Source organism: Panulirus ornatus, chromosome 34, assembly GCF_036320965.1.
Source record: "Panulirus ornatus isolate Po-2019 chromosome 34, ASM3632096v1, whole genome shotgun sequence".
Lineage (NCBI taxonomy): Eukaryota > Metazoa > Arthropoda > Malacostraca > Decapoda > Palinuridae > Panulirus > Panulirus ornatus.
In genome coordinates, this window is record NC_092257.1 from 16,271,253 (window position 1) to 16,283,832 (window position 12,580).

Sequence of the window (12,580 nt, forward strand, 5' to 3'; positions counted from 1 at the left end):
CTCTCTCTCTCTCTCTCTCTCTCTCTCTCTCTCTCTCTCTCTCTCTCTCTCTCTCTCTCTCTCTCTCTCTCTCTCTCTCTCTCTCTCCCACATCCGCAGTGATAACGACAAACTGCGGGTATTATTCACAGCACCACGGAGCGCTGTGGGGGGGGCAAGCCGCGGGCCCCCGGCTGCACGCGGTGGGAAATGCTTCGTAAGCAACCTTGCTTGCCTACATAAGGGAAATGCCTGATGATTGGATGGTGTTTAGCTGCGGCGGTGGTGGTGGGGGACTGTGGTGGGTGACTTTGGTGGTGGTGGTGGTGGAACTGTGGTGGTGGTGTGGTGGGTGACTTTGGTGGTGGTGGTGGTGGGAGACGTTGGGGGTGGTGTGGTGGTGGTGGGAGACGTTGGGGGTGGTGGTGTGGTGGTGGGGGACCTTAGGGGGGGTGGTCTGGCAGTTAGACTCACAAAAAGATATGATAGAGAAGGTATAGAGGAGAGCAAATACGATGTTACCCTGAGATGAGAGACGTGAGTCTCACCCAGAGGTCAAAGGTCGTAAATGTGTCCACTGTGGAGAAGAAGGGGAATAAAGAAGACTCTATCACACCCTTCACGTTTCTCAACCCCAGTTTGACAATGTCGGTGTGTGATGAGTTGTGACATGAAATGAAGCAAGAAATCTGTTGCGGAGAAGACTCGGCGAAGTATTTCTATAGCGTGAGAATGATGGACGACTGACACGTACCGACCGATGAAGCTATAAATGTTGACAGCGGGTTTCTTTTCCCCCATGGTGGCCGAGACGGTATCGACAAGAGAACGCTACGTATAGATACGTATATATGTACGTATATATACGTATATGTATACCCCATTCCGAGCCATGTATCCATTTATCGACCAGTCTTGAGGGAAGAATGAACAAAAGAGAATGTTGAGTGGACTGTGTGTTCCTGGACTATCAGAAAGCATTTGACGCTAGGCCACATAAGAGATTGGTCATGGACCTCATGGAGGATTGGCTACGGATCACATAGGGGATTATTGGTTATGGACCAGCATCACCAGCCAAGAATGATGACGGGGGATTCCATCCATGGATATCAAGTTACTCCTGCAGAAGAGGACTAATGATACGTGCCAGAGAAGCCAACTCGAAGTGGGATGGGGTTCCCCCAGTGGCGTACCGCAGGGCTGAGTCCTGGAACCATTGTTCTTCTTGATCTGTGGAAAACGCCTTGTCAGAGAGTCTGGTCTCGTCCCCAAATATCTGGTCCTCAGAATTAAGAGACCTGAGACACATGGAGAGGTTAGAGGCCTATGAATCTGCCCACCATAGAAGAGAGAAGAGTAAGGAATGACTCGATCACAACCCTTAGATTTTCTAAGTTAGTTTGTCAATGTCACCAGTAAACAATTCTTCGAGATATGGAAATATAAGGCAACAAGAGACCATAATTCATAAAGCAACAAGAGGCCATAATTCACGATTGATATTCACATGTTCATGTGAAGTGTCGTTGTTGTGAATGAATGATATACAATGAATGATGAATCCATGAAGGTGGACATCATACAGAGAGAGACCAGGTCACAAGGACAGGTCAGGTCATATGACCTGGTCTGACACCAGCCACAGGTGAGGCCATGTAGACATTAAAATTCAAAATACCATAAATGAGAAAGCATTGGCTCTTACCCCGCACACACACACACACACACCCACACACACACACACACACAAACACACACACACACACACACACGACGAAACAAAGTCACATACAAACGAGAACACAGGCAAGAACGGACCCAGAGACCATGATCTGTTCCATAATCTGGCAAATGGGTTCACAGAACCTGGGAAATCACCTCCAGTGTTCTTTCCCAGCGAGGTCACATATACGCAGACGAGGTCACACACACACACACACACACACACACACACACACACACACACACACACACACACACACACAGACACACACACACACACACACACACACCCTCTCTCTCAGAACCAGGTCACTATCCCTGTCCAATACAGGATCTGTCCGTGTCAAAGCAGAGAGAAAGAAAATGGCAGACGGTTGGTTCGTCCCTCCACCCCCTTTTCTGTGCCCAAGTAGAAGCTGCTTCACACTCCTGGCGTGCATTATGCTCGAGACTCAAGCCCGCGGGTTCGAATCCAGGTCAAGGCGCGCTTCTCCTCTTCTTTGTCAGGTACGTGACCTGTATTGGCGCGAGTGGATCGAACTATACTCCTCTCGTGAAGCCAGGTCATCCTGACCTTGTTGGCTGGCTCTCTCTCTCTCTCTCTCTCTCTCTCTCTCTCTCTCTCTCTCTCTCTCTCTCTCTCTCTCTCTCTCTCTCTCTCTCTCTCTCTCTCTCTCTCTATCTATCTATCTATCTATCTATCTATCTCTCTCTCACACACACACACACACACACAAACACACACACCTGCATGTATGTATGTATGTATGTAGAGAGAGAGAGAGAGAGAGAGCGAAAGAACTTGCTTGTGAATACTTACGAGGAAATTTTATGCCAGAGGACAAGGTGAGCGCGTAGAACTCACCACAGTGAGTCTTGTGTGTGAGTTAGGTGTGGTTATCAAGTGTTAGGTGAGAGAGAGAGATGGAGAGATTGCATTTTTGTTGTGGACTGAAAAGCCAGCAGCCCTTACGTCTGGGTGAGGCAGCAGAGAGAGAGAGAGAGAGAGAGAGAGAGAGAGAGAGAGAGAGAGAGAGATAAGGCAGCTACCTGGACCTAAGAAGTGACACTTGACAGCCACTGAAGTGCTGGCTCACAGCTCGGCCGCCGCTCACCCTCCCGACACCCAGGCAGGTAGTACAGATAGTGTAGACCTCCCTGGTCGGTGGCTGCCAGAGAGAGAGAGAGAGAGAGAGAGAGAGAGAGACAGACAGACAGACAGACAGACAGAAGGGCCTTTAGTAACTCCATTTTCTCATCTCTCTCCATTTTCTTCTTCTTCTTCTTTTGGTGATAAGTTTTACCAAATAATCACCACTGCTTCATAGACAAACAACACTGCTTCATACGCGGAGAACACTGCTTCATAGACAAACAAGTCTGTTTCATACTTGAAGAACACTGCTTCATACACAAATAGCTCTGCTTCATACACAAAGAACATTCATTCCTATACGAAGAACATTCATTCATACACGAAGAACATTTATTCAAACACGAAGAACACTGCTTCATACATAAATAACACTGCATCATATACACACATCATACACATACATCACTACTTCCGTCATACACAAGGAACAATGCTTCACAACGCTGTTTCTTAAAAAAAAAAACTATACTGCTTCCAATCCAAACGTTACTACTACATACGCAAAAGGCGTTGCATCGAACTCAAACAACACTGATTTGCACCCAAAGACCACTGTTTCGTATCCAAAAAATGCTACCTCATACCCAGGCTACATTGCATCTTACCGAAACAACACTGCTTCGTACCCAAACAACACTGCTTCGTACCCAAACAATACTGTTTCATGCCCAAACAACACTTCTTTGTACCTAAACAACACTGCTTCGTACCCAAACAACACTGCTTCGTACCCAAACAACACTGCTTCGTACCCAAACAACACTGCTTCGTACCCAAATAACACCATTTTCGTTCCTAAGCAACACCGCTTCCCATCCATAAATCATCTCTTATCCCTAAACATCACGGCTTCAAAACCACCCCCAAAAAAGAATCACTGTTTCAGACTAGAGCGTCGCTGTTTCGGGACACCAACACCCTCCACATATGCTTCCTAGAACGGCCTGATATCTACCTCAACCCACCTAGGAAGAAAGAAAAAAAATAGGATAAAAAGGTCCCATTTTCTCTGAAGCCTTTGCACACCTTTCCCTCCTTCCACTCCCTCCCTCTCCATACCCCTCCTCCCTCTCCTCCATACCCCTCCTCCCTCCCTCCCTCCCTCCCTACCCTCCTCCTCCCCTCTTCCACAATGCCTCCCTGCTCTTGCGCTTCCCCTCCCCCCCTCCGCAGCTCCCCTCTCCCTCCCTCTCCACCCAGATACTGCCGAATCACCATCCCCTACGAACCCCCCACCACACACACACACACACACACACACACACACACCCCAGAATTAAATGACGAAATCTATCTTTCTCTCTAGAAGATGAACACGAGCGAATCAGATGGTAAATACAGGTATCATTGAGGGGTTCGCATGCCACGGAAATTTGTATCCAGGATGATTGTCCAAGAGAGTCTGGCTAAATCAATACTGCATGCGCTTTGTGTGGGAGAGGGCGAAGGCGGGGAGAGAGGGAGAGAGAGAGGCAAAGAGAGAGAGAGAGAGAGAGAGAGAGAGAGAGAGGGGGAAAGAGAGAATGAGAGAGAGAGAGAGCAGACAAAGGCTCACACACAGGCGGATACAATTAGATATATGCGAAAGACTGTCTCGCACAAGGGAGAGAGAGGAGAGAGAGAGAGAGAGAGAGAGAGAGAGAGAGAGAGAGAGAGAGAGAGAGAGAGACAGACAGACAGAGACAGACAGACTGGCAGACAGACTGACAGAGACAGAGAGACATAGACTCAGCGACAAGACGGTTATGAGACATACAAACAAGAGAGAAAGAGAGAGAGACATTAGACAGACGCAGAAGTTTAAGACAGAAGGCAAGAGAGACAGAAGCAGTGGTAAAGGTGGGAGACAGAGAGAGAGAGAAAAAAGAAACTGTTTATGAAGCTGGCACTTATGTAGATAGACAGGCAGATGAACTGTGATTGATATAGACAGAAATATAAACTGGGTTAAAATACACACAACGAGATATACTTGAGAGAGAGAGAGAGAGAGAGAGAGAGAGAGAGAGAGAGAGAGAGAGAGAGAGAGAGAGAGAAGATGTAAAAGAAAGGATAGGAGAGACAGAACTCAAGAGGTAAGAACAAAGACACAGAAGAGAGAGAGAGAGAGAGAGAGAGAGAGAGAGAGAGAGAGAGAGAGAGAGAGAGAGAGAGAGGAGGGTTGGAGGCAGCCCTATAACTCTCTCTCTCTCTCTGTCTCTCTCTCTCTCTCTCTCTCTCTCTCTCTCTCTCTCTCTCTCTCTCTCTCTCTCTCTCTCTCTCTCTGTCGAAACCACCAACTTTAATTATCATTAACTAGAACACGGGCTCTCAAGGCGACGGTCAGGGGAGTCACCTGGTAGTGAGGAGAGTCACCTGGCAGTCAGGAGAGTCACCTGGTAGTCAGGAGAGTCACCTGGCAGTCAGGGGAGTCACCTGGTAGTCAGGAGAGTCACCTGGCAGTCAGGAGAGTCACCTAGGTAGTCAGGAGAGTCACCTGGTAGTCAGGAGAGTCACCTGGTAGTCAGGAGAGTCACCTGGCAGTCAGGAGAGTCACCTGGTAGTCAGGAGAGTCACCTGGTAGTCAGGAGAGTCACCTGGTAGTCAGGAGAGTCACCTGGCAGTGAGGAGAGTCACCTGGCAGTCATGGGAGTCACCTGGTAGTCAGGAGAGTCACCTGGCAGTGAGGAGAGTCACCTGGCAGTCATGGGAGTCACCTGGTAGTCAGGAGAGTCACCTGGCAGTCAGGGGAGTCACCTGGTAGTCAGGAGAGTCACCTGGTAGTCAGGAGAGTCACCTGGTAGTCAGGAGAGTCACCTGGCAGTGAGGAGAGTCACCTGGTAGTCAGGAGAGTCACCTGGCAGTCAGGGGAGTCACCTGGTAGTCAGGAGAGTCGCCTGGTAGTCAGGAGAGTCACCTGGTAAACAGGAGAGTCACCTGGTAGTCAGGAGAGTCACCTGGCAGTCATGGGAGTCACCTGGTAGTCAGGAGAGTCACCTGGTAGTGAGGAGAGTCACCTGGTAGTCAGGAGAGTCACCTGGTAGTCAGGGGAGTCACCTGGTAGTGAGGAGAGTCACCTGGCAGTCAGGAGAGTCACCTGGCAGTCATGGGAGTCACCTGGTAGTCAGGAGAGTCACCTGGCAGTCAGGAGAGTCACCTGGTAGTGAGGAGAGTCACCTGGTAGTCAGGAGAGTCACCTGGTAGTCAGGAGAGTCACCTGGTAGTCAAGAGAGTCACCTGGCAGTCAGGGAAGTCACTTGGTAGTCAGGAGAGTCACCTGGTAGTCAGGAGAGTCACCTGGTAGTGAGGAGAGTCACCTGGCAGTCAGGAGAGTCACCTGGTAGTCAGGAGAGTCACCTGGTAGTCAGGGGAGTCACCTGGTAGTCAGGAGAGTCACCTGGCAGTCAGGGGAGTCACCTGGTATTCAGGAGAGTCACCTGGTAGTCAGGAGAGTCACCTGGCAGTCAGGAGAGTCACCTGGTAGTCAGGAGAGTCACCTGGTAGTCAGGAGAGTCACCTGGTAGTCAGGAGAGTCACCTGGTAGTGAGGAGAGTCACCTGGTAGTCAGGAGAGTCACCTGGTAGTCAGGAGAGTCACCTGGCAGTCAGGGGAGTCACCTGGTAGTCAGGAGAGTCACCTGGCAGTCAGGAGAGTCACCTGGTAGTCAGGAGAGTCACCTGGTAGTCAGGGGAGTCACCTGGCAGTCAGGGGAGTCACCTAAGCCTCACGTCTGCCCGGATCGGAGTCAAATTACTCGTCTGATGTTTCTCTCTCTCTCTCTCTCTCTCTCTCTCTCTCTCTCTCTCTCTCTCTCTCTCTCTCTCTCTCTCTCTCTCTCTCTCTCTCTCCCTACCTACCTACCTCTCTATCTACCTACCTACCTACCTACCCCTCTATCTATCTATCTATCTATCTGCCTATCTATCTATCTCTCGTTCCGTTCACCTACACTAGAATCAAACCCAGGCCCAGCCAACAGGTCTCTAGAAACCGGCATAGAAAAAGAAAACGCACTGACATTTGCTGGTAATTCGCATCTTGAAGTGGCATTTGTCTTTAGGAACTAGTTTGAGTTGAGTTAAGCGTTCTGGGTGGAACTAAGATAACTGGAGGTTGAAACCATAATACAGAGGGGAAGGAGGTTTTTAAGGGGTAGAGAACCAATATTTAGGGATGAACTAACACTTAGAAACCAACAGTCAGGTCTGAACCAACAGTAAGAAACCAACAGATAGGGTTGAACTAACACTCGAAAACCATCAATGATGGCTGAAAACTAAGAGTTAGAAACCAACAGTTAGGGATGGATGATCAACAGTTAGGGATGGATCAACAGTTAGGGATGGATGATCCAACAGTTAGGGATGGATGATCAACAGTTAGGGATGGATCAACAGTTAGGGATGGATGATCAACAGTTAGGGATGGATCAACAGTTAGGGATGGATGATCAACAGTTAGGGATGGATCAACAGTTAGGGATGGATCAACAGTTAGGGATGGATCAACAGTTAGGGATGGATCAACAGTTAGGGATGGATCAACAGTTAGGGATGGATCAACAGTTAGGGATGGAATCAACAGTTAGGATGGATCAACAGTTAGGGATGGATGATCAACAGTTAGGGATGGATCAACAGTTAGGGATGGACCAACAGTTAGGGATGGATCAACAGTTAGGGATGGATGATCAACAGTTAGGGATGGATGATCAACAGTTAGGGATGGATCAACAGTTAGGGATGGATGATCAACAGTTAGGGATGGATCAACAGTTAGGGATGGATGATCAACAGTTAGGGATGGATCAACAGTTAGGGATGGACCGACAGTTAGGGATGGATCAACAGTTAGGGCTGAACCAACAGTTAGGGATGGATCAACAGTTAGGGATGGATGATCAACAGTTAGGGATGGATCAACAGTTAGGGATGGATATCAACAGTTAGGGATGGATCAACAGTTAGGGATGGACCAACAGTTTGGGATGGATCAACAGTTAGGGATGGATCAACAGTTAGGGATGGACCGACAGTTAGGGTTGCATAATCAACAGTTAGGGATGGACCAACAGTTAGGGATTGATCAACAGTTAGGGATGGATCAACAGTTAGGGATGGATCAACAGTTAGGGATGGATGATCAACAGTTAGGGATGGACCAGAATCAAAAGGTAGGGATGGACCAACAGTTAGGAATGGATCAACAGTTAGGGATGGATGATCAACAGTTAGGGATGGATCAACAGTTAGGGATGGATCAACAGTTAAGGATGGATGATCAACAGTTAGGGATGGATCAACAGTTAGGGATGGATCAACAGTTAGGAATGGATGATCAACAGTTAGGGATGGATCAACAGTTAGGGATGGATGATCAACAGTTAGGGATGGATCAACAGTTAGGGATGGATCAACAGTTAGGGATGGATCAACAGTTAGGGATGGATCAACAGTTAGGGATGGACCAGAATCAACAGGTAGGGATGGACCAACAGTTAGGGATGGATCAACAGTTAGGGATGGGTAAACAGGTAGGGATGGATCAACAGTTTGGGATGGACCAGAATCAACAGGTAGGGATGGACCAACAGTTAGGGATGGATGATCAACAGTGAGGGATGGATCAACAGTTAGGGATGGATCAACAGTTAGGGATGGATGATCAACAGTTAGGGATGGATCAACAGTTAGGGATGGACCAGAATCAACAGTTAGGGATGGACCAACAGTTAGGGATGGATCAACAGTTAGGGATGGATCAACAGTTAGGGATGGATGATCAACAGTTAGGGATGGATCAACAGTTAGGGATGGACCAGAATCAACAGGTAGGGATGGATCAACAGTTAGGGATGGGTAAACAGGTAGGGATGGATCAACAGTTAGGGATGGGTAAACAGGTAAGGATGGACCAACAGTTGATAACAGAGATCAACAGTAAATCAAAAAGATAATGATATTCTAATCACCTGAGCTCTTACGTCATCCATCACATAGGCCCTGATTGGCTAAGTCTAACCCATCCTCAGTGCGCTGATTGGATGAGGAACTTCTTAACGTTCAGAGAGTTTACCGTTGTACGCTTCTGTAGAACAACTGTACACTGTAGAGAGATCAGATTAGAACGCTAATCTCATCTCTAATGTGCGCACCAAGCTGAACCCAATTTCAAAGCTTAGATCACACACATTAGAACGTTTTGATGGGGCTTGATTTAGAACGCGTAGTTTGCCCAGAGACCAGATTTAGAACGCTTAGTTTGCCCAATTTACGACGCTCAGGTCTCACGAATTTGAACGCGTACGAGACCCAGTTTAGGATACCCATTTGGCCCTATTTAGAATGCTCACGTGACCTTACTTTGGACGCTTAGGTGGGCCAAATTGGAACGTTTGCGTGGCCCAAATTGGGACGTTCAGATGGGCCAAATTGGAACGCATATGTAACCCAACTTTGGACTCCCAGATGGGCCAAATTGGAACGCATATGTGACCCAACTTTGGACGCTCAGACGGTCCAAATTAGAACGCATACATGACATACAGCTGAACGCTAAGGTGAAACAAATTAGAACGCGTGTGTAACCCAACTTGACGTGCCAATATTTGGAGGTTCAAAATGACTCAAACAAGAACGCCAATACAGATTATCACAGGATGCAGGGAGTTCAATTAAGAACGCGCTATAGAACCAGATCAGAAACATTTGCAGACCAAAACTATAGAACACATGATGGTTCAATTTAAAACGCTCGTATGACTCAAAACAAAGCCGTCAGATAAACCATATAAAAACGCGCAGGTGATTCCAATAAAGCCCTGGTTTGAATGGAATTTAAACGCGAAAGTAACTCTAAAAATTAGAACGCTCACATTGACCAAAGTAAAGCAACCTGTGTTACCAAAATCGAACGCAGGTGACACCAAATTTAAACGCTCATTTGTTCTGATTGAGAACGCTTCTGTGATGCGAGTTCAGACGGGAATGATCAAAATCAAACTGATTATATATCTCAGATTACAAGAGATTAATTCATGTCATTTACCTTTTGAAACACTTTCAGGTCACTGCCAGTTGAACACACTGGTGGGGGGGGGGGGGGAGGTTATACGAATTCGAACGCTTAGGGACTCTATTTCGAACGCCGAAGTTATTCAGGTTCAAAATACCAGATGACCCTTAACCACGACCCTGATCTCGAATGCTTATGTGACCCCGATTTGAAACGCTCGATTGAACTCATGAGCTTCAGGGAAGACGAATTGAACCTAATTTCCTCAAGGGAACTCTGGTTGAACCTTAATGAGTTCAAGGTAACTCAAGTTTGACCTTAATGAACTCACCGTAACTCGGGTAAGTTAGAGAGAGAGGGGGGAAAAAATATTAAACTCCTTTGGTTCCTAGAGAATCACTGACATGACCTTGATTTAGAACCCAGTTACGTCACTCAAACTGGCACAGATACCCCGAGATAAAAACGCCCAAATGACCCTTAATAATAAAACGCCCCACACACACAAATAGGGGAAAAAAAATAATGATGATGAGTTCCATGGACGACACAAATTAATTCTGGTGCGATTTAAGTCGTGGGGGAAGATCGACCCGTCTCAGAACGTCCTCTTCCCCACTCATCAATTGACCTCATCCTGGGTGTTGCATGACCCAGCCAAACCTCGCGTTCTCTCCCTCTCTCACGTAGAGGCATTCGAACGCACGGATGAACTCCCAAACCAACCCCCCTCGCCCCCCCCGAGGGCGTTCTGCGTGGATGCTGCTCTCGCACAGCCCTGTGCAGGAGGAAGAGGACGAGTTTCGATCATTGCAAATGGACGGTGAGATTATCGCAAACCGGGGCGCCCCTCGAGGATGGGTCGAGGGTGTACCTGTTAATCTATCGCGGACCGATGCCCCAACCGGTTTTAAGGGAGAGGGGAGGGCCAAAAAATGGGAAAAGGGGGGTAAAGGGGGAGAGGAGATGAGGGAGATGCAGAGGTCGGAGGAGAGAGGAGGGAGGAGGGAGGAACCCCTTTCTCTCGAGAGGGACGTCTGGATTCGAGTACCTGACGAAGACGTGCGCGATCTCCTGCAGGCGAGAGCACTCTGTAGCTTACCATCAGACATTATGGTTGTGGGCTGTGTGTTGTGTGGGGAGAGAGGAGGTGGTGGTGGTGGTGGTTCGAGACGAGACGAGATGCGCGCTGCGTGCCTCTCCCTTGCTGGCTGGGGTCTTACTGAGGGCAGGATCCCGCCAGCAGACGGACGAGTGTGCCTAGACGCCCCTCCACCACCACCACCACCACAATCACCACCACCACCTCCACCACAACCAGCCCCACCCCCTTTACTCGTCTCTCTCTCTCTCTCTCTCTCTCTCTCTCTCTCTCTCTCTCTCTCTCTCTCTCTCTCTCTCTCTCTCTCTCCCTCCACACACACACACACACACACCACGAACGACTCTGACATTTTTTGAGATTTCTTCCTCATTTCACTCACTCGACCTTATAAGACGACTGTGTCGGTCAGGTCAGAGGGAGGGACTGACCTCTGGTGAGAGCCCAATGAGGGGTGATGGTGAAGGAAGGAAGAACAACCTTCCTAAACCCCCCCCCCCACACACGCCCCCTCATCGTCCCTCACCTCCTCCGCCCGCACGCCCCCTCTCCTCACACAGTGTGAGGCGCGCCAGACCCGAAGTCCCACATTGTCAGTTGCATCCATGGCTACTGGCGTGTGTGTGTGTGTGTGTGTGTGTGTGTGTGTGTGTGTGTGTGTGTGTGTGTGAGTGTGTGAGTGTGCATGTGTGTTGGGGGGAGTGGGAGGGGAGGGGGCTATACTTCAAGATGGCTGGCTGCTGGAGAAATGGCGACGAGAGATAAGCAACACACACACACACACACACACACACACACACACACACACACACACACACACGCACACGCGCAGTTTTTTTTCCCCCATCTCGAGCAGGGGAATGAGGTCTTTGAGTACGAAGGTACGGTATATGAGTACGACGATGGTACGGTGTTCGTACACGACGGTACGTCGACCCTAGACCACAGAGCTATGACCAGGGGGTATAATGATGTTTGACCTTTGACCAGACCTTTTACACGATCGGGTCAGAATGAGCAAGCCATCGAAGATAAGGGTCGTACCTTCGTGCTCAAGGGTCGTATACCGTCGTGCTCAAGGGTCGTATACCGTCGTGCTCAAGGGTGGTATACCGTCGTGCTCAAGGGTCGTATACCATCGTGCTCAAGGGTCGTACCCTCCTGATCAAGGGTCGTATACCGTCGTGCTTAAGGGTCGTACCGTCGTGCTCATGGGTCGTACCGTCGTGCTCAAGGCTCGCACTATCGTGAACACACTGAAGGAATCACACACACACACACACACACACACACACACACACACACACACACACACACACACACACACACACTTTCTTTGCAATTGAAAAAAAATAAAAAGCATATTTCGTAATATCCAGATCACTTCTATGTCATTACTTGGTTATTACCTGATCCACTAACGGCTAATTACTAGAGTAATTATGAAGGTCTTACTGGGCATTTATCGAGACAATACAAAATGTTCATCGGCTCAGTAATTCGCAGCCCTGGATGTACAATTAGGGTGATAAACTGGCAATTACTGGTAATTGCTAGGTCATTACTGGGGGGTTGATGAACTGGTGATTACAGGGTCATTACTGGGAGGGTTGATGAACTGGTGA

At 48.5% G+C, this 12,580-nt stretch overlaps 1 protein-coding gene across 1 annotated transcript in view; it reads right to left on the reverse strand.

Moving 5' to 3' along the window:
* The window catches only part of LOC139759937 (uncharacterized), a 30,647-nt gene extending 19,534 nt beyond the window's left edge, over positions 1-11,113 (reverse strand). Inside the window, exon 1 of the mRNA XM_071682590.1 lies at positions 10,956-11,113. Within this exon, the coding sequence (XP_071538691.1) occupies positions 10,956-10,965 (10 nt within the window). The 5' untranslated portion in view covers positions 10,966-11,113. The remainder of the gene's footprint in view (positions 1-10,955) is intronic.
* Positions 11,114-12,580: the final 1,467 nt, after the last annotated feature.